The sequence below is a fragment of the Glycine soja genome, chromosome 11 (genome assembly GCF_004193775.1).
Source record: "Glycine soja cultivar W05 chromosome 11, ASM419377v2, whole genome shotgun sequence".
Taxonomy (NCBI): domain Eukaryota; kingdom Viridiplantae; phylum Streptophyta; class Magnoliopsida; order Fabales; family Fabaceae; genus Glycine; species Glycine soja.
The window spans coordinates 37973268-37995206 of NC_041012.1; the positions used below are offsets into that span (position 1 = coordinate 37973268).

The window sequence follows — 21939 nt, forward strand, 5'->3', positions numbered from 1 at the left end:
TTCTCCAAAACCCCTCTTTAACAATTTTTTAATGGTAATCCAAACATAGCTAGCTAGTCAATGCTAACAGACTGAACATGATAGCGTGTGTTTAGATACATGTAAAGCACAACACAAATGACAGAATAAAATCATTATCTTGTTAAACAAGTTTAATACCGGAAAAGTTAATTTTTGTAGCTTTAGTTGTAAGGGACGTCAAACGCAATACAACTCAGAACCAAACAGTGAAGTGAGTTTCTTGTATCATCATCTCCATACTCCATGCAAACCAATAAAAATACCAATCACATGACTTATCTTTCATGCATTTTGCCAAAATACTGTTCACAAACGAGACTTGTGGCAACAAACACTCTCGCCTACCATCTCCCAATACTGTTCACATGGAGATGTCAACTAAGTTCGTGGTATTGATGATACCTTTTGTTATTTTAATACCTGCAACTGTTAGTGAAGCCTGAAGTCCAATATTCTTTTAGAATTGGTTTACTTTTACACACTCAGAGACTCTTTTATTGATTATTTCTTACTTTTAAACACATTTTCTCTTATTGATTAAAATTTACATCATATTTAATAACTCATAATTTGGTAAATTTCAATAATTTTAACCAATGATAAAATGTGTCAGAAATAATGTTATTAGCACTCCAGTAATTATATTTATAGTGTGGTTTTGACATTAGTTTTCCTCTCACTTGGTTTGCTTGCTAATTTTATGAGGGTGGAACTCTTAAAAAAAAAACTGTTGTTAACAATGTAACAATATACATAGGTCTTTTGGGTTCAAAATTCAAAGCCGAAAAGAATTATTCATATTTTAAATGTTAAAACTTGACAATAACAACTTTATAAAGGTAAAAAAAATAATTCGCATTCTTTAGGCTACGTTAAATACAAATGGTCAACATCCGCATTTTTTATGATACTAAAGTAATATTTACGTTACAAAGTTACTAATGTAACATCACCGGTAGCTTCCCAGTTAATAAAGGGATACACACATTGTAAAACTACTTATTTGCCAAGGCAAAGAGAAAGGGGTAAGCACTAGACATAGATAAGAACAATATTGCTAGGGTGACCAAACTTCAGATCAGAATTAGGAATGATCTTGTTCCATCTGATTTAGATGGAACCCCCCTTGGTTATTCTTGTGTACCTCTACCTTAAACTTCTCTTCCTTCTGTCCCCTCTTGACTTTGAGAAGCAGATTAAACTTAGCAAAATCATCAATGACCTGCATAGAAATTTACACATCCATCAACCATGATATACACCAGTAAGTAACTCTACCCTCACAATAGGTCAGAACGACTACAAAAGAAGCTTGTAAGCTATTCCCAAACGCAGATTTTCTTATCAAAGGTTTTGATAACTAAATTAAATTACATATCTTTAGGAGCAGTAGCATAACAGCAAGTACATGTTTATGTTGCAAGCAACCGCTCACAGATATAGTAACAAACAGTTCATTCATACCATATTAATGAAAACTTGAGAAAAGAGACCTGATGAATACTTGAATAAAGAAATGCTAACAATTTACTCTTTTCATGTTAACTCCATTAATAGAGAGCAGTTCAAGTTATTTAGTGTAGCCAGAAGCAGATTTCACACAAACTATGATTAGATGAATTCTCATGTTAGCTCATAGTGTGGCTCAGGTTATTTAGAGTAGCCAGAATTAGATTTTACCTAATAGAGTGTTGAATGGAGAGTGTCACTGTGCAAAGATTACGTTACTATAATAAAATGAGTAGTATGGGATTTAGCTATTGTTGTGTAACAAATGAACAGTATGAAAGAATGGTAGGTACTCCTGTCTTTAGATAGTTTGGGGCTTTGGGCATGTGTGGACAAAACTCATAGAAGCACCAGTAAGGGAGGGCAACTAGATGAAAAATAGTCCAATAGTTAAAGGTAAAGGGAGAGCCAAGAAAATTATAGGTTAAACCAATTAAGAGGGATTACGGGGTAAATTGTCTATCTTTGCATTTAACCAATCCCACCTAATGGGAAGGACAGAGTTATTTGAGTTGAAACAATTGAGAAGTCACTGTTATTTGATAAATTCAGTAATAATCATTTCAAAATATCAACCACATAAATACCGCTAAAACACGCATGACTAACTAACTACTAACCAGCGATCTTCTGTACTCAAATTTATGAGCAAGACAAAAGCAACTTCCAATGTACATTATAGGCCGCTAATAGCATAACGCTAGACACAGTAAATAGCATAACACTAGACACATTATACGATAAATATTTAACAGAAGGTTTCTGGTAAGCAACTAAACAAGCATGAAGGTAACATAACCAGGTCGAAGAAAATGAACACTAAGATCCTGCTCAAGATGAATACACCAAAAATCAGACCACAGAAACCAGAAAAATAAAAAATTCTTCCATAATTCAAACCATCAATAAAATTTTCCGAGGAAGAATTAATTCTGTATGAAATTCTCCTAGCACTACAAATTTAAACATCAAATTACCACCAACAATTCAATTCAACCATGTGACATCTAGTTGAGCAAACAAACTCAATGAAGAAAACTTCAAATAATATAGAATAAGGCACTGACCTCAGCCTTTGCATCAGCAACCTCATGAAGCTCATAGGGTACTAGTGAATTAGACCTTTGCTGGATGGTCTTGATCGCATGATTTGCTGCATCCTGAACTTGAGGGTCATGTGTTGGCACAGATTGCCATCCTGGTTGGTGACCATCTGATAACCAAAACAGAACAGTAGATCGTGGTGTTAATAAACGCTTTGGGTTCAATACACAAGAAGGGCAGCAAGTCAGCAACCATATGCAGGGCAAATGGTACAGAACTTTGTACATAATTATGAGTTTGTGACAATTGTTACAACAAGATTATCCATTGTAACTGAATGTCTGAAACTATAATCCAGCATACCGAAAGCAACTCCAAGGAGGTTTATCAAGGAGAAAAATCAGACCCACTAGTATAAAGATGAACATCATTTAGGCCTTTTGAGAACCTACTGATCACTCACATGCACTGAACACTCGTCACCAACTACCAATGTAATCATGATATTGATGAATCTTGCTTGTTGTATGCAACTTGCGAGTGTTATGGTAAGAAAATACACGCTTCATATGCCACAATTTAAAAATAATACAGAAATCAGAGAATGACAGTCGCTTTGTTAGTAATATAAAGACCACGGATGGTTGATTTAGAAAATGCCATACCCTTTTTGACACCAAGATCAGCAGAGGTAAACGATGGTGCATCACCAGCAGGCTTGAACTCTTGGAGTTCTTTGAAATTCAGCCATGGTTTCACCCACACCTTGGCTTCATAGAGCTTCTTCTCACCAGCCTCAATAGCCTCAAGAGTAAGGTGATGCAGGGTACCAGCAACAACCTGTTCCTGTGCCCTAACCACCCTAGCAAACTCCAGAAGCGAATTCTTCAACACCAACCAACACAAGTCAACACGTTTAGTTCACAATTACATAAAACATTGTTCATCATATTGAACATAAAGAACTACTGCAATCACAATAACAAGAAAGTTCAGCAATCCTAATAACATGTCAGTGCATTAGTGGGAGCATAAAACCCTCACTAGCAACATATAAACAGATGCATGCATATAATATAGTATATCATTCGAAATCATTCTAGATATGACACTTCAAATAACTTGAAAAAATAATATACGTAGTGACATTGTAAGAGTTTTTTATACTGTCATCCAAACAACCGGGAATGATAAAGTTTGTTAACTTTGATAACAACTATCGTAAGGTACTTTTATAGTAACATTGTATGCCTGTATTAAACTAGAATTTTTTTTTATAAAGGTGAATAATCTTACCATTCATAAGAATCTATAATTCAATGACCCTTACAAATTTTACACTCAAATTCTAATTCAGATCATTATTTTAAAACAGGTTGAATGCATCAGTAGGTCTCTCAACTTTTTAAAAAAAAATTAATTAGGTCACTAGACTAAAAAAAATTGTAATTCGGTCCTTGTTCTTCTACATTTTTTGTAATTGGGTCCTGGAGTTAGAATTGCGGCGACTTTACAAACTCCAGACCCAATTACAGAAACTATAAATGATACAAATATTTCTATAGTTTACTTTAAAAAATCCCAAATAATCCAGGATGTATTAAGCTCTTAATGTGTATATATGTGTGTGTGTGTGTGTGTGTGTGTATGGCCATAACATGACAATTCACGAATGATCAAACACTAGCATAAGCAACCTGGTCTCGTGCATTCAAAACACGTAGCAAGTGGCAATGAAAAAAAGATTAAAATAAAAACAATTCTTTTATTATTTTTGTGAAAAAATAAATAAAAGGAGAGAGAGAGTGATGGTTTAGCAGCAACCTGCTTCTTGTTGTGTTCGTCTACGGCGAATCGAGCAAGGGCTTCGGTTTCGACGCTGTTTTGAGAGCCTTGGGAGTCGTGTAAGCCTCCGATCGTGGCCATCGGCGAGTGGTGGTGGTGGTATTCGGAGCAGTCCCCGGACGAAGATCGAAGAGCGAAGAAAATGAAGAGAAAGAAGAAGAAAAAGTAACGCTTCGCAATGGAAATCGAAGAAGAAGAGTTTGATGCTCTCATTCGGTATGTTTCTTCCTTTCTTGATGCAGTGAAAGTGTGCCGGCCGTATTTATTAGCCGTGTGGCTTAGTTTGGACGCCACGTCGTAGCAGCATCTCGATTTATTTTTTTTATACGCGTCAAGCTAACGGTGCTTTTCTTAAATGTTAAGCGTTCATCAAACGCTCACGTCGACACGTGTATCATTGTATTATGTACTCCATAGGTAGAAGCACAATACAGTCTTAAAAATCAAAACGGATCCGGTTAGGGAATTGAGTTACTCGGTTGAATGAATGAGTCATTAGGTCAAGGTTTAATGTTGTTTTTTTCCATTAACTTTCATTTATTTTGTTTTATTACATTTAAGTTTTAAATTTTTAATTTTATTTATTTATATTTTATATATATATATATATATTTCTTTTTCAATTTTATGTTTACAGCATTATTGTCTTGTTAGTATTTTAAAGTTAAAAATAATCGATTTAAGATAATGATGATTAAAAATTATCACAATTTTTATTTTAAGTTAAATTTAAATTAAACCATCTTCTTCAAATATAACATCATCATCATCATTTAAACTTAGATCTTAAACACAAAATATAGATTTTTTGTGTGTCTAACACACAACCTAGATTATCAATGAGATTATTTTTCATTGGTTTATATTTTCTTGAAATATTATTACACATAATGACATATTTTAGCTATCATTATTTACCAAAATAATATATTTTGAAATCATAAAATATCAAAATTAAATATTTTGAACTTAATATACTAAAACGAAACAAATATAAAATTTAACAAATAAAAAGTGACATTAACCCTTAATTAAATTACATAATTTGATCCATATTTAAAAAGTCTAAAAAGAGCATATAACACGCCCGAATTGAATTGTACCCTCACCAATGCACCAAGCGTGCCACCACCACCACCAACAACAATGGGACTCCAACGGGACTGGCACGAGTAGTGAATCAACCTAGAAACAAACTCATCGACCATGTTCCTCTACTCCAAACCCACATAGAACCAATCACCACCATCACGGGAGCCAAACCAAGTAGAGATCTTGAAGAACTACAACTAGATATGAGGGAAGGATGAACTAGTACCACTGTCATGGGTTTCGTCATCAACAAGTAGATTTGACTCCCAAACATTTAGATCTAACTCGGATCTAACTCGCGATGGAGGAAAATGAATCGACGACCCACTTGAAGTTCTTGTTAAGGATAACATTCGGGAGGGCGAGGAGAACTTGGAGAGGGTGCCATTGTGAAGGTCGGAACGACTAAGGAAAGAGGAAGTGACGAGAGAAAGAGAAATACACTTAATTAAATATTTTAATAATTAAGGAATCAAATTAAAATTTAAATTATAATTAAAAGATCAAATATATAATTAAGTTGGAATTTTACTTAGACTAGTTTTTTTTTTAAAATTAACGTTTAAATTATGAGATCTATTTTTATTTTTATTTTTTATATAGATAAATATATAGAAACTTATATAATTAAATATAATTTTATTTCAGATGGTTTTAATGTAAATCATGTAGGTTTTGATGATGTCAAAAAAAAATTACTTGATAATGATTGTCATCATCAAAAAGAGGGAGAATCTGAATGTATGTATGCATGATTTTGGTAATGTCAAAGAAGAATCAAACAAGGTTGTTTCAAAAGATAAGCGTTACTTCAAGATTAATACAAGATTGTTTTAACAAACAAAGCCTTGTTTCAAGATTAACTCAAGATCAAGCCTTGCCTAAAAAAAAAAGTGTTTCCAAGACATGCAAGGCTCTGGTAATCAATTACCAGGCAGTGTAATCAATTATCAGAAGACAAGTTTGAAAAATAATTGTTAAAAAGATTGAAAATGCACGAATGACCTTTATATATGTGTTTGACTTCAAAAAGTAGGAGAAAGATATTCCAAAAGAACTTCATTGTTAAATGCTCTCTCAATAACTCTTGGACAAACACTTGCAAATTTATTGAAGAGTTTATCCAAAATCTTCATTTGTAATATAAAATGATTTTTGCAAAGAGAGTGAGAAAACCTCAAGTGGATTACTTGAGGACTGGACGTAAGCACGAGAAGTGGCCGAACCAATATAAATCGAGTTTGCATTTTTCTCTTTCTTTATCTCATTTATGTTCTTTTGTATTTTGAACCTATCATTTAAAAAAGTGTTAAAAATTTGTTAGTGAAAATTTTTGAAACTTAATTCAGTTATCTTAAGTTATTGAGAACACTTGTTCAACATTTAACTTATCTTTTCAAGAACATCATTAGTAAAAAATTAAACTCTTCATTACATAAATATATTACAATAATAATTTTCATATTTACACGCTAAGAGAATTAAATTTTAAAGAGAGATATAATTACTTTTATGCATCAAAAGAAAAAAATTCCACTTAAATATAATTATTTTTTATTTATTATATTTTCACTTGATTAAGTTATTCAAAAATTTCTTTTATGTGAATTAAATTTAGTTTCCTTTCATAAATTGATATGTATGTAAATTTGTTAAAATACAACTTATATTTGAAATATAAACACGGGGATGATTTGTTTTTTTTTAATGAAAATAAATAAAGAAAATTTACACTTAATTCAACGTAATTCACAGAATGAGTTTTTTTAATAAATATTTTGTCCAATCAAAATTAATCTATTTAGCTAATTAATGTATATTTAATTACACAACAACAATCAAAATAATTTCATGTAATCATTATTATTATCTTCTCTATACATAACAGCTCATTTTGTAAAAAGTTTGGATTACCCTATTTCAAATGTTATTGGTGCCAGATTTGAGACAGAATGTACGAGATTATAAGTTTAAATCTCAATAAGATTATTGTTAAAAAAATATAAAATAGTTTCAATTCAGTCAAAAATAAGATAGTATCAAAATAAGAGATGAAAATAGGATTTTGATATTTTCAGTGCAAAATATAACTAAGCAAAATTTATCACTATTTTAAAAATTAAAAGGAAAATAAAAGAAAAGACGGATGATTAGGAATTTATGATTGAATACTGGTATTTAATATTAATTAAAAAAATTAATTATTAGTCAACAATTTAATTAATCACTAGTCAACAAATTTAATGAGTCTGACTACAAAAATTCGAAGTAGGACACGTGAGTTTGGCGCCAAAACCCGAAAACAAAGCCAGAGGAACCTGTTCTGTCAAAACACTCAAATCATGGGATCTTTTCCCTAATCCTCCGTCGCAGCACACCCAATGATTTTCTTCAACGCTCCTATTCGTAACGCTCGCCGTTTCCCCAATTCTTCTCATTTCTCTTCATCGCACTTCGTAGTTACTCTTCTCTCACTCTCTCTCATACTCACTTAGGGTTTTTCAGTTTTCACTCTTCCTTCTTTTCTACTTCTTCGCGAAAATGGCGGCCACGCCTCCTTCGTTCTCTCCCTCTCGCACAACCTGCGCCTCTCTCCTCCGCGAATTGCAGGTTCTTCACTCAAGTTGTTGCTTTCAATTTATATGTTTTTTTTCCTTCTAATTATTAAAAAAATGTCACATTTTGTTTTTGTTGTAATTTTGTTGGATAGTCAAGTTTTGGTTTTTTATTTTTACTTTTAATTGTAAATTTGGTGTCTTGTTTTCAATCTGATTCTGATTTCAAATATTTGTACTGGAAAAAGTGTTTTTCTTTTTTCTCTCTGTTTTCTGTACAAATCTTGGAAATAAAACAGAGATTGAAAATAAGGTGACAATTTTGTAATTAAAAGTGAAAATGAGGAATCTTGCTTTAGATGTGTTAGATTGTTTAACGGTAGTCTTAAGTGTAAGATGTGACCTTTAGTGTGTGAATTAATGATTTGAATTGTTTTGACTTCTGATAGATGATATGGGATGAGATTGGGGAGAGTGACAACGATAGAGACAACACGCTTCTTCAACTGGAGCAAGAGTGCCTGGACATTTATCACCGGAGAGTCGAGGAGACGAGGAAGCACAAGGCTGACCTGTATCAGTGGTTGGCTGAAGCTGAAGCGGAAGTAGCCAATATTGTTTCTTCCCTTGGAGAATGTACCATACTTCCACGGGTAGGTTTGGTTTGGTTACCAGTTCATTTTGTGTTGCTGTATTTTATATCAGTTCGGTTACACATGGTTGGGAATGGGAACATGAAGGTGCTAGAGTGAGAGGTTGTCTTCAGTTGTCTTTTATGTAAATTCTAAATGAAAATGTAATTTTGGAAGATACTGAATCATCAACTACTTGAATTTCCCATGTTGTTGAGATAGAAAGACTTTGTGATCTTAACTCTTAACAATGGCTATACAGGAGGCATTGATATACAGGCAGGCATTGATATGCCTGCCTGTATAGTAATTTATGAAAGTGAATTCCCCAAATGTGTTATATTTTACTGACATGGTGTTTAGTGCAATTTTCAAAACTGTGTTTACTGCAGTCACTATAAGATTCTATAATTGATTATTTCCTTGTCATTTTTTAATTATTTATTACAATTCCTGATCGATGTTTCCAAGATCTTGTGTTTTTCCCTCTAGTGATCATGCTAATTGAATCGGCAAAATATCTATTCAACTAATCGGGTTCTGTGTTTGATAGGGGAAAGGAACTCTGAAGCAGCAAATAGCTACCATTAGACCTGTCATAGAGGACTTGAGGTCAAAGAAGGATGACAGAATCAAGGAATTTTCGAAGATAAAGTCTCAAATTTCTCATATATGTGCTGAAATAGCAGGTTGTGGACAATACAATAGTGTCACAGATTCAGATAATCAAAGTGACCTGACAACAAAGAAATTGCGAGAACTCAAGTCGCATCTCCAGGAGCTTCAGAATGAAAAGGTTCTAATAAATTCAAAATATAGTCATATATCATTGATAGTTCCTGATATTTTACTTCCTATATGCTCAACATTGCTTCCTTTTTCTCTCCAACCAGATCTTGCGCCAGCAGAAAGTGAAGAGTCATATTAGTACTATTAGTGAGCTTACAGTAGTAATGTCAATGGATTTTAGGGAGACACTAAATGAAATTCACCCAAGCTTGGGAGATTCATCGAAAGGTACGCTACAGAGCATCAGCAATGACACTCTTGCCAGATTAACTGGGGTTATTCATTCATTAAAGAGGGAGAAGCAAAAAAGGCTACAAAAGGTGAGTTGTTCTGATCTAGATGAACTGGTGCAAATGACTTGTACTTATATCTGCATCTCTGCATGTGTATGTATGTGCCTTACTGTTGCAACTTGCTAGTGATGTTGGTGTCGAATTTCATCTTGTTTGACTTACAGCAAATGATCACTATAGAAGTTGTATCAGTAGTTACTGGCTTAGTTTCCAATTGTTATTGAAATATTTCTCATATGAAATATTTTGCCCGTTGCTGCCTGAAAGTTGTGTGTCAATGTTTTGCTGGGACTATCTAATTGATTGAACATAACTTTACAGCACTTACCTTTTAATCATGAGTAGTTAACTGTGTTCTGAATTATAATTTCTTATGTTCTAGCAATTGAAGCTCAAATTCTTCTTTTATACTGTTCAACGTGATGAGTGATACGCAAGTTAACTTTGAATTGAGAGGAAATTATGAATTTTTATAGACACAGGCTAGTTTATATTAGTCTTCTATAAGTGTGTTTTAAGCCAGCCTGGGCTAGAACCACTACCAATTGTCAATCTTGGCTAGTTAAATTGGGGATGATTTTAGTCTTTGTTTTCTTTAGGTTGTCAGATGTTTTGGTATGTAAAACCATACATCTAATTTTGAATCTTAATACACAAGTTTTATTTGAAGTTGCACATGCTTTAAATTAAACATACTGCATTGGTCCAGTGTCAAGAAATCCATTCCTGGTGGTTGTGCTTTTTCTCAGATAAAAATGTATCTAATGCCAGGGATAAATTCACTACTGTCAATGTGTAAATGATTTTATTTACAATATTAGTGTACATATATCATATGCTAGTATCCGGCATTATATTCATGGCAAGAAATGTTGTTGTTCTCGCTACTTGCTAGAACTTCTTTTCTAACTGACAATAAGAAAGACAAGAACCTATGCAACATTTTTAAGAATCTTAAACTGATTTTGGCCAAAAATTAAGGGGGTTGACATTGAACTACTGTAGTTTTTTGTCTGTAGAATTCTCTTGCAGATTGCATAATAATTTTTAGTTTCTTATATGTTTCTTTGCTTTGGATGCAAATGGAATTTAGAATAAATTGTATCACTATCACATAGTATATCTTTATGTTTATAAAATGAAAATGAAATTTGTTTACAAAAAGATATAGACCTATAATTCATAACTTTTTCTTTTCTTTACAATTAACTTGACTCATTTTGTATAATAAGGGATTATGTTTGCTTCTTTTCCTATGGCTTGAGGATGCAATTATGTGGTTGAAAGGGTATTTCAGTTTGAATCCACATAAACATAAAATTGAATCTTGTGCCTGATTTTTGTTATTGGTTGATCACTTTATTTCCAACAGGTTTTTGATGATTCATTCATTTTATTTTACTTTCCTGTAGATACAAGAGCTTGCTAAATTGCTGGTAGAGCTATGGGAACTTATGGAGACACCAATTGAAGATCAGCAGGCCTTTAGCCATGTTACTAGATTAATTTCAGCATCAGTTGATGAAGTGTCTACAGAATGTTGCCTTTCTGCAGAAGTCATTGAGCAGGTGAAACTTTTGTTGACTTTAACTTAGCATGCAGTTATTCACTTCAAGATTTGAGTTTCAGTTGTTTGATTATTTATAATTTTGCAGGTTGAAGTTGAAGTCCAGCGACTAAATGTTGTGAAAGCCAGTAAGATGAAGGATTTAGTGTTTAAGAGGCAGAATGAGCTTGAAGAAATTTACAGAGGAGTTCACATGGATGTTGATAGTGAAGCTGCCAGACAGATTTTGACCAGCCTCATCGAATCTGGTACCAAAACTATCTTTTGATATCTTTGATATAGATTATAGTATTATTAAACTTTTTTCTTTCCTTTTTCAAAATTTTTGTGGATGCTTACAGACATTTATCTTTATTTTTTAATCTTTCCATCTTAAATACTTTCAAGAATTATTGTTATATGTGTGTCCATAATGTCTGTTCTTAGCTTTTATTTTTCCTTCAATACTGGCTTTTATGGCTTTGCAGGTAATATTGATCTGTCTGATTTGCTTCAAAGCATGGATGATCAAATAAGACAAGCCAAAGAGCAAGCTCTAAGCAGAAGAGATATCTTAGATAGGGTAGAGAAATGGAAATTTGCAGCTGAGGAGGAAAAGTGGTTAGATGAATATGAAAGGGTAGATAACTTCTTTTCAAATTTTATGATTCATAAATAAGCCATAACTTAATGGGTCGAATTTATTACTGCAGAGAACGATAGATGCTATTTAATATATTCAAATACTTCCATATATGTTTTTAATTTATATTATATCTATAGCTTAGTGTTGCCAAACTACATGCCAATTGATTAGGCCGAGTCAGAGTTGGTGAGTGTATCTTTCACTAATTTTACTTAAAAAAAGGTAAAATATCAATCTAATGTCTGTCTTATGCCCATAAGTAACTAGATTTTGATGGTTACACGCTGATTTGATTGAGTTTCTTGGATTTTTTTTTTTAATTATTTGCAATTGTTCATGAGTCCTCACTTTGGTCTTCTCTGGTTTGATGCTTGCAAGTTGCCTCCCCCACTTTTCTAAATAATAGTTGAATTTTAAGATAGGGTAGGACGGGCTTTAGCATTATCCATGCTTCAAATCCAAAAGTTCTTATGTGGAGTAGGAGCACTAAAATCATTGATGAGAGTTAATAATACGAGAGTACAACTAAAGCTATTAGGAGAGTTAATAATTGACAATTTACATTTAATAATAAGCATGTGGATGGTATAGCACCATATAAGTTCCCTAAAATTTATAGCAGTTCCATTTATACTAATACTAGACTCTAATCCTAATTAAATAAAAGAAATAAATAATTTCCTATAAGATAAAATCCCTAAAAATTTGGGAAAGACAATTGTCCCTAAAATATACATTTTCCTTATCTATTATGCATCATTCTCTACCAAGTTATGTTGTAAATATTCTTATATATCATTTACCTTTTTCATATCCTCGTTTCAGGATGAAAACCGATATAGTGCAGTAAGAGGAGCACACAAAAATTTGAAACGTGCTGAGAAAGCACGGATTCTTGTCAGCAAGTTACCATGTAAGTTGTCATTTATTTATTTATTATTATTATTGCATTTATACGAGTTCACAAAGATCTAGAATTTGGATTCTGGTGATAGATAATTATGCCTTCGTGTGGGAAAACTTTGGAAATTAGTAGCTGCTTATACTTGAATATGAAAACCATTATGATGTAATGGTGATAAAATCCTAGTCTTAATTACTATACAAGCTATCTGGTTAGTGTGATTAGGTAATTAATCTTGTTTCCAACAGTTTGGACATCATCAATAAAGGATTGGCAATAAGGTTCAGAGAAAAGTTTATATATAAAATATAGACACTAAGGAGATCTAGGTTGTAGCTTGTAATATTCTTCCTACCAATTTCCTTATTGGCTTGACACTAACTATCTTTCGAGAATTTTGAGCAGCTATTGTTGAGAATTTGACTGCAAAAGTAAAAGCATGGGAAATGGAAAAAGGAATACCTTTCTTATATGAAAAGGTATTTATCTATATTTTATATATTTTGATATATGGAAATATTAGTCAAGTTCCAACTTCCAATTTAATTATTTTTCAGGTTCCATTGTTACATAACTTGGATGAATATATTGTACAACGGCAACTGAGAGAAGAAGAGAAGCGCAAATATCGGGTATCACTTGCTGTTATAACCTTTTTGCTCTTTCTACCCTTAAACCTTCATCTTCTATATCATTGGAAGAAAAAGAACTATTATTTTATAGTTGTTCAAAATGAAACTTAATTTGGATGTCCTGGTAAGGACATGTGTTCCTGCTGATCTTGTTACTTGCTTACTGTAAATCGTATTTAAAGATTGCCTATCATTACGTGAATTCTCTTCAAAGTTCATTTATGTATTGTAGAAATACATATGGTTAATAATATCGCCGAATAAATTATTCCTCCATTTCTTGTTATGGTCATGCTCCTCTTCAATTTTTATATAGGGGGAAAACTTTGGTAAGCATTCATTATCTATGATTAATCATTAAAATGAATAAAATGAAAAATGCAGAATAATGAAGCTTCTTTTTGTTCTTGAAAGTTTGCTGCATATTTCTGCTTCGCCTTGTGAGAAGTTTTTCCTTTTTTATTTGTGCATGGTACCGAATCAAATTCTGATGTAGTGTAGGACACTTTTTGACCAAGTCTTCAATTATTTTATGTGTCGGACTTCAATTTGAATGACTAGTTTTCGTTTTCATCAACTTTGAACTTTTTGTTACACAACCGCTTATTCTGGTTTGCCTAACAGGAGCAGAAGAGGCTACAAGAACAACACGCTGTAGAGCAAGAGGCACTTTTTGGTTCAAGGTCTGCAACAAAAAAGCCTCTGGGTCAGAGCACTCATGCTAACACCATACTTGGGACACCAACTGGGCGTCGAATGCTTTCGACGCCTTCTGGCCGCCATGGAAACTCAGGAGGAAAGGACCGTAGAGAAAGTGGCAGAGTGAACAGCATAATTCCAGTGAACTATGTTGCTCTTCCAAAAGATGACTCTGTTTCTAGGGGGAATTAAGGGCTGCCCTCTAATTTGACTCGTGAATCAGTCAGCTTTGAAAATGCGCTTATTCTACAAGCTCTATTATGTTTCCTTCTGAAACGTTATGCATTGTAAATTTGGTAAATGACAAATGAATGACCCATTCTAGGCTTGATATAGAAGATTGTACAAGTCACGGGCTAAATAGATTACAAATATAAAAAGAAGTCATTCTTGTTCTTTCATGTGTGTAAGTTGTCTGATTTGATTCTTCAAAAATGAGGTGTACTTTAGAGAATAAAGGGTACTTATAATTAATTTATCAGAAAATTAATAGTTGAGAAGTTTGATAAAATTAGATACATATATGACAATTTAGAGTTAATGTTCTAATTTATAAGTTATTATTGCACTTAATTGTTTAAAGTGTGTTATTTTCATTTTAGAGGAGCTATATTATCTATTGTTCCTACAATTCTCAGCTACCTGCTCTGTTTACCTCATCTGATCTAGTGCTTCCTTGTGCGACATAAGTTTTGACAAGTCACATGGCACCGTATAAGTGATATGCGATTTCAAACAAACATTACAACCAATATTTCAAAGGAATATTTTACCTAACCATTAATTGCTTGAGGATGTTACACCTCCATTATTGCACAGCTAGGTGTGGAAATAGGCCAAGTTCGGCCAGACTTTGAAAGGCCTGAGCCTAGCCTACGATAAACTTTTGAGGCCTGAGTCTGGCCTATAGCCTATCAAAGGCTTTTATTTTGGCTCGGCCTCACCTTTTTAAAAGTTTGGTCTGGTCTGATAGTCTTTTTAAAAGCCTTCTTCACAATAAATATTTAATATTTTATGGAGTAGGAATTTAATAGGAAAGTTAAAGAAAAAGAAAAGTCAATCAAAATAATGAAGAATATAAAAGGGCACATGACTCACACCTAAATTATAATTAAAGTCATTGATTATAGGAATATAGGAGGATTTTTTCAATCACATCGTTTGGGCTCCTAGACTATGGAGCCCTTGGGGCTTTCTATTTTATTGTATTGAAAAGCCTAATGAATTGGGATTTCCCTATTGGACCAGGTCATTTCGGGACAAGCGGATCATTTATGATGGAGAGGATGAGCTTCAAGGGAATGATTCAGAGTTCTTGCAGGATGGAAAGTTATGGAACATTAATGTGTAATCAAAGCCTGATAGTTTCAAAAAAATTAATTGTATCCAAAAAATAATATATATATATAGACCGGCCTATCAGGTTTATAAGTCTAAGCCTTAATAGACTTTTAAAAAAGTCTGAGTCTAACATTTTAATTAAATAGGCCAGTTCAGGCCAGACTTTATGTAGGCCAGATCGTAGGCCCCTATAGGCTGGCCTGACCTATTCTCACCCTTATGCACAGCCGATCTAAAAATAGTTGTGCATGTTTTGATTAAAGTTTACAAACTTTGAGTAAAAGTTAAATTTACAAATTGACTTTGTAAAAACAACCATTTTTTTTTCAAAGCTAAGTTTTTAGACAAAATTTTAATGTGCAAATATACTTTGAAGGGTAATCAACTATGTCACAACTTAATTTACCCTTCAAACTGAGTTTGAAGCATCGCAAATGAAAAACCAAACATAACCTTAATCTCAAGGTTCTTCCTTTACATGTAAATGGTTTGCAACAAGAAAGTTTCCTCTTACACGCATATCCCTTAAATAGGACCGTTTTTTGTTACAAACTTTGTTGATGATGAAACTTTGTTGGAGTATCTGTTCGACCACCTCCGGTAGAGACTCTCTTCCCAATCAATTCTTTTTATCTACAAAGTTCGAATTGAAGATCTTAGTATTTTTAGAAATCTAAGTTGAATTCTACTTGGATCAACTAATTAGATAATTTATAATAAGATATAAAAATTAACATGACATGCCGTATATTTTAAGAAATAGTAAGCATACCAAAATCTTAAGGATTAACACCCTAGAAATTTTAAGACTAAATTAATCAACACATTCAAGTTTAAAGATGAAAATGAGATTTCAAGTTTAGAGATGAAAATGAGAATTTACCGTAATGAAAGTATACATATAGTTTTTTTCTTTGTTACATACATATACTTGGTTTGCGACAATGTAAAACAATTTGATTAATTAATACAATAAAACTTCAACAATTATCAGCCTCAGTAAAATTTAAATTAAGCAATAATATTTCTATAAAAAAAGAAAGAAAAAAAAACAAGAGTCAATGAAATCTATAATAGAGAGGCCTGAGGATAAAGAGAAGCTTTATGATTGTCTTAATAATAATAATAAAAGCTTTATGATTGTCTTTTCTAATTTGACTAGCAAGTTGGAATACTTTTCAAAATTATACATCATATATTGCTTAAATGCAACAAACAAGACCCTTTTTATGTCATCAAAAAAGAAAAAGGAGAAAGGAGAAATTGCTAAAAAGGGCAAAAAACATAAATTTAAAAAACATTAATTCCTATTCACATTCCAAATTGCTTAAGCTTTTCTCTCTTGGTTAGCTTTAGTGGGAGGCTCTGGAATAGGAATGGTTATTATGAGTGAAGAGAGCTTGTTGTTGTTGGCTTCTCCTTTCTGACCATATTTTTCTTCAGTAAAATTATCAGTGGCATCAATTATTGGCCCTGCAATTACAGCAATTTGAGAATCCTTTACAGGCAAGGGAATTTCATCTGCCACTTTGCTCTCTATTTGTTCTTTGTGTTTTCCCCACAGAACTGAGTATAAACCTATAACAATTAAGATGGCACCAATCACACTGCAACCACAAGGGAGAAACAAAGTCTTTTGTTAGTTTGGAACTGATAGACCATTTTGATTCCCATACAATGAAAAAAAGAAGAAATACTATCAATACACTCTTTAATAATTTTTTTTATTATTGACTAAAATTTATTAACTTGTATTATAAGAAATACTCTTAATATACATCGCAGACATGGGTTAACTTGTATTAAAAATGGAATTGGAATGTGTGTGAATGTGTGATGAAATATTTTCTTGCTAATATGCCACTGATGATAGCTAGGTGTTATTTATTTAAGCAAAGAATACTTCTAGTGTGTTTGATTTATATTATTTTAGTAAAATAATAATTTATTTCCAAATTCTATAAGATAGTTTTATAGAGAGAAAAAGCTATTTATTTTCCAAAACAGTTTCTCAATCATGCTACAAGTCAGTCTAATTAAAAGCATGATCGATATATATCACATATATATGAAGTCCTGCTACCACATACTTTAATTTCGATGATGGTAAAATTGATTTTCTGAACCATATATAATTGCAAGGAGAAGGGCCAAAAGAAATTTACCCTCCAAGATAAATTTGTTCTGCAAGGATGAAGGAGCCCATGATGGCAACAATGATCATCATTAAAGGGCTAAAGGCAGTTGCAAAGACAGGTCCTTTCATCTTAATTACCAGTCCTTGTACATAGTATGATATGCTTGATGTCACAATCCCCTATTAAAGTATACAAAAAAGAGAGGAAAGAATAAGAAAAAAAAGAGAAATACAAATCGCATGTTATAAATTGGAAAAGAAAAAATCTGACAAAAGTACTTACAGATAAAAAGGTTTAATTATTTATTTAATACTTAAGAAATTTAATAAAAGATTTAATTATTTATTTAGTCTTTATATTTAATACAATTTTTTTATATATTTTTATCCTATAAGTAGAAATTACTCATTTTTGTCTCATACATATATTTTTTTAATCTATTTTAATTCTGACATCTAAAATTGTCAAGACTAAAACAAGTTAAAAGATATATACAAAAAGACAAACAAATAATTTTTAGGTATAGAAACTAAAACAAAATATATAAGTATAAGACTAAATGTGCAATTTAAACCTAAAATTAATTAATGGAAGGTAAAGTTCTTGTATTCTTACAGCATATGCAGCAGCAAGTAAGCTCACATCCCAGCCAATTCTCCATACAGAAGGATTGTGTTCAACTACAAAAGTAACAGCAATAGCTTGAAGAGTGCCTATAAAGCACACAAGTGAAGTTAAGCTTAGCTGATGATTCTTGTACGTCTGTATAGCTTTGGCCTGCCCAATAGCAAAAAATAAATAAATGTCAATTATTTGTGTGACATCAACAAAAAGACACACTAGCTAGCATAAAAAGCGAGAGAGAGGGACTCCATAAAAGTTAGCACATTTTTTTTTCTTTTTCTTTTTGATGTCTCACTTACTTGTAAAACAAATAGGGAAGCCCAAGCAAGGGTGGCAATGATAAGAAAGGTGCATCCTAAGAACCAATCTTTGTCCAATGATCCTGTGGTGGTTGTTGCATTGGTTTTATTGTGTGGATGTTTGGCCCACACCATCTCCACTATAGGACCTCTGTATAAGGTCATCAACATTGCCCCTGCCACTGTGACTAATGTTCCCACTATCTTTGCTATGCATCTCACCTTCTTTATGTCTATCTTCTCCATCCTTTTCAATAATAATAAAAAATAATAGCACTTCTTAGTTCTTGCATATAAGAAAGTGAAACTTAAAACCATATGTCCCCTTCCTCTTTTTATTTCAAAAATAGCGTCTCCCCTAAAAATATATTAACAATTAAGAAAGAGAATATTATTTTTAGTTAGGGCAAAATAAATTTGAACTCCTTAAAATATTTCAAAAATTGATTTTAGTTCATATATAAACTTACTATGATCTTAGTCCCAATAATTAATTATTATCAAAGTGATGTGATTTTAATTCCTCATCAGAAACTAAAAACTTGTTTTGTTAAAATTAATATAAAGATTAAAAATATATTAAATTTTTATACGGACGAAAACTGAAATTTTGAAATGTTTTGAAAGATAAAAAAACACATTTACTCTTTTTAGTTATGTGCTATTTTCCCATTAGAGATCGACCCTTAAAAAAAACTCAGGGTTTAATTAATTTACCGGCAAAACACTGCCATCACAAAAGTCATGGCTGGAAGCATGTTGCTCATTGCACAGGAGAAGGTTGGGGATGTGAGCTTCAACCCAGCATAGTAGAAATTTTGATCAATCACAGGCCTGTTTTATAATCCAACACAAACAATCATATTAATATATGCACTTTCATACTTTCATATATTCACCATACTATATAGACTTGTTAGTGCATTAAGCTTGGAGACTAACCCAAGAAGAGCTAGGATAAAAATTTGCATGAAAACTGGGAATGTTATCTTCGGTTGACCTTTCCTGGAAAATTGAAACAATGAGTAAGCATTAATTTGCAAAGCTTTATAGTAACAAAAAAAAGAGAGAGTAAAATGACAAGATGATGACACTAAGGTTTATGTTTATTCTATGAACCTTTCAAAAATAAAGGCAAAAGGAGCGATGACAGCGGTGGCAAAAGCGTGGCGATAAACCACAAGGACATAGTGGCTCATGCCTTGGTTGAGGGAAACCTTAGTGATAATGTTCATGCCAGCATAGCCAAATTGTAAAGAGATCATGGCCAAGTAGGGTTTAGAGCTTGCAAAAAACTTTGCACAACCTCTAAGCTTTTCAGTTGCCATTTTAATTTTCTTCTTTTGAGAAGGATCGAGAGGTTAGTCTTGAGAAAAGGGTAAGTATTCTATAGAGAAATTAAAGAGGAAGAACACTTGAAGAAGGCTAGTTGTGTTTCTTCCTAAGAAATATCATGGGCAAGCTCATGCTATTTATACCAACCAAGAATCAAATGGTTTCGTCATATGCATGTACACGTAAATGTTCATTGCAATATGTCTATATCTTAATTTCTCTCTTTCTAGCTAGTGGGGCTTGGGATATTGAAATGGGGGGCAGCTCGACAATGCATATATTAATGACTAGGTAGACACATATCGAAACAAAAATGATCAAGCAATGTGATAATGGAATGAAAAGTGATGATTAGTATAAAGTAGGCTTTGAGTATAATAACATCTTATTAGAAAGTTAACATTATCGTTCTTTATTTTTCAATTTTTTTGCTGCCTAATTATACTATCTATATTTTAAAATGAGATCCCACTTCTTTGGTTCGCAATTGATATCCCACTATTCTAGCAGGGTTGCCCTAATAATAAATAGGCTAATCAATGATTGGCATGACTTTTATAAAATATTAAGAAGATTATATAACTAATAAAATTGTAACATTAAATATATAAATTCCAATGAGTAATTTTGCTAGATTATTTAGTTCAGTTCTTAGACAATTTAGTTTAGTTTAACATCTTTTAACACCCCTAGGTTTTGCTACTTTTGCTGTTTTCTTGGTTCCATGCTTTGACATCAAAATTGTGTGTTGGGAAAAAAAGAAGACATAAAACAGAAGGGGAATAATTGTTTTTTTTTATGTTTTATTTTTTTGATCCGAGAACATCTGAAAACTAAAGATGTGTTTACTAATTGACTTGTTAGAAACCTTCTTTACGGAGCACTTTTTGTGCTTCAAATTGGGTTCGGGAAATCACTTGATTTTCAATTTGATTTTATAAAAAGGATAAATTGTAATCCGATAAGGTCAATCTTAGAGAATCTTCAATTCATACTATCGCACGATCAATATGAATCTACGATCCAGGGAGCATTCGCATGGTGTAGGACCTATTGCACTCACGCAGGCTAGAAGGAATCATAAAACATGTTTACTTTTTATACCATAAGTTTGAAACTTTTAGTTTTTTGTGCTTTCTTAAAATTTAGCTTGTATATTAATATATATTACATATCATTATTATTATTATATTGATCTTTATTATTAAGAACTTCATGATTACATATAACAAACTACAAAAAAGAGGACATTGTATTCACATAAGGAAATAAATTGTTAATGATGACTGATACTTGAAAATCATATGACAAAATGTTTCTATTTTTTCGTATGTTTAAATTTTAAAAAATGAGACATTCTCTTACTAGAACATGGCACGTATTGTTGATTGGTCTTTTATATAATATATGACAAATTTAACGGTCTTTAAAACATTTTCCACAATTGGAGACTTCGATGTCTCCAACCCTCGCCTCTGTCTCAAAATATAGTTGGTGTTTAAAAATAAATTCTCAAGAGCAGTTGAGAAACTAATTAGAAAAAAAATCATGAACAATTTTTATGATTTGGTATTTAAACCAATTCACTTTATTAATTAATAAAATGGTATGATTTTTTTGTAAAACAAATTTAAATCGGTTTTGTTTCGGTTGATTGCAGAACTTGTTTTAAACCCGTTTTGAACCAATTTTTTTATTTATTGTAGATCTGTTTACCAAAATAACATATAATACTAGTAAATTTTTGTAAAAAATAATTAGAAACATTATTAAATTAAATTCAATGTGGAGAAGTTTTCTCTTTTTTCTTTCACTGCCAATGGAAGAAGTTGTCATTATTAGATTGTTGAAATTAAATTCAGCTTTTGGTAATTTTTGGAAACCTATGTTGTATGGCGTATTTCTTAATTTTAACAAATTATGTGTTTGATTCAAAAGAAATGCTTATTAGATAAACTAAGTATATTATTTTTAAAAAGATAAAGTAAGTATAAT

The 21939-nt window shown here is 32.0% G+C and overlaps 3 protein-coding genes across 3 annotated transcripts; 1 reads left to right on the forward strand and 2 right to left on the reverse strand.

The window, feature by feature from the left end:
• Window positions 1-851: 851 nt before the first annotated feature.
• LOC114376184 (cysteine proteinase inhibitor 6-like) lies at window positions 852-4744 on the reverse strand. The gene is made up of 4 exons (XM_028334155.1): window positions 4399-4744; window positions 3240-3459; window positions 2598-2743; window positions 852-1243 (listed from the first exon to the last, which is right to left on the reverse strand). Exons 1-4 carry the CDS (start codon window positions 4630-4632, stop codon window positions 1106-1108), a joined length of 738 nt encoding a protein of 245 aa, XP_028189956.1. The 5' UTR covers window positions 4633-4744; the 3' UTR covers window positions 852-1105.
• Window positions 4745-7807: 3063 nt separating this feature from the next.
• Window positions 7808-14606, forward strand: LOC114374883 (65-kDa microtubule-associated protein 5). Its single transcript, XM_028332601.1, has 11 exons — window positions 7808-8121; window positions 8516-8719; window positions 9252-9494; window positions 9592-9807; window positions 11193-11348; window positions 11436-11595; window positions 11815-11966; window positions 12798-12885; window positions 13282-13355; window positions 13434-13508; window positions 14133-14606. The coding sequence occupies exons 1-11, from the start codon at window positions 8053-8055 to the stop codon at window positions 14397-14399; spliced, it is 1704 nt and encodes a 567-aa protein (XP_028188402.1). The 5' UTR covers window positions 7808-8052; the 3' UTR covers window positions 14400-14606.
• A 2028-nt stretch (window positions 14607-16634) lies between these two features.
• LOC114374106 (WAT1-related protein At5g07050-like) lies at window positions 16635-20064 on the reverse strand. The gene is made up of 7 exons (XM_028331707.1): window positions 19729-20064; window positions 19552-19614; window positions 19327-19443; window positions 18610-18856; window positions 18302-18463; window positions 17714-17865; window positions 16635-17155 (listed from the first exon to the last, which is right to left on the reverse strand). The coding sequence occupies exons 1-7, from the start codon at window positions 19935-19937 to the stop codon at window positions 16876-16878; spliced, it is 1230 nt and encodes a 409-aa protein (XP_028187508.1). The 5' UTR covers window positions 19938-20064; the 3' UTR covers window positions 16635-16875.
• Window positions 20065-21939: the final 1875 nt, after the last annotated feature.

Bases quoted from the DNA above. Each gene is read 5' to 3' on its own strand.
- LOC114374883 (XM_028332601.1), top strand. From the start codon at position 8,053: ATGGCGGCCACGCCTCCTTCGTTCTCTCCCTCTCGCACAACCTGCGCC. The intron at 9,495-9,591 runs GTTCTAATAAAT...CTCTCCAACCAG, and splicing joins AGGAGCTTCAGAATGAAAAG to ATCTTGCGCCAGCAGAAAGT. The intron at 11,967-12,797 runs GTAGATAACTTC...TCCTCGTTTCAG, and splicing joins GGTTAGATGAATATGAAAGG to GATGAAAACCGATATAGTGC.
- LOC114376184 (XM_028334155.1), bottom strand. From the start codon at position 4,632: ATGAGAGCATCAAACTCTTCTTCTTCGATTTCCATTGCGAAGCGTTAC. The intron at 3,460-4,398 runs GTTGCTGCTAAA...TTGGTGTTGAAG, and splicing joins ACGAACACAACAAGAAGCAG to AATTCGCTTCTGGAGTTTGC. The intron at 2,744-3,239 runs GTATGGCATTTT...TTTGGTTATCAG, and splicing joins TGATCTTGGTGTCAAAAAGG to ATGGTCACCAACCAGGATGG.
- LOC114374106 (XM_028331707.1), bottom strand. From the start codon at position 19,937: ATGGCAACTGAAAAGCTTAGAGGTTGTGCAAAGTTTTTTGCAAGCTCT. The intron at 19,444-19,551 runs GTTAGTCTCCAA...ATTATAAAACAG, and splicing joins TTTATCCTAGCTCTTCTTGG to GCCTGTGATTGATCAAAATT. The intron at 18,464-18,609 runs GTAAGTGAGACA...GCTATTGGGCAG, and splicing joins CTTCCCTATTTGTTTTACAA to GCCAAAGCTATACAGACGTA.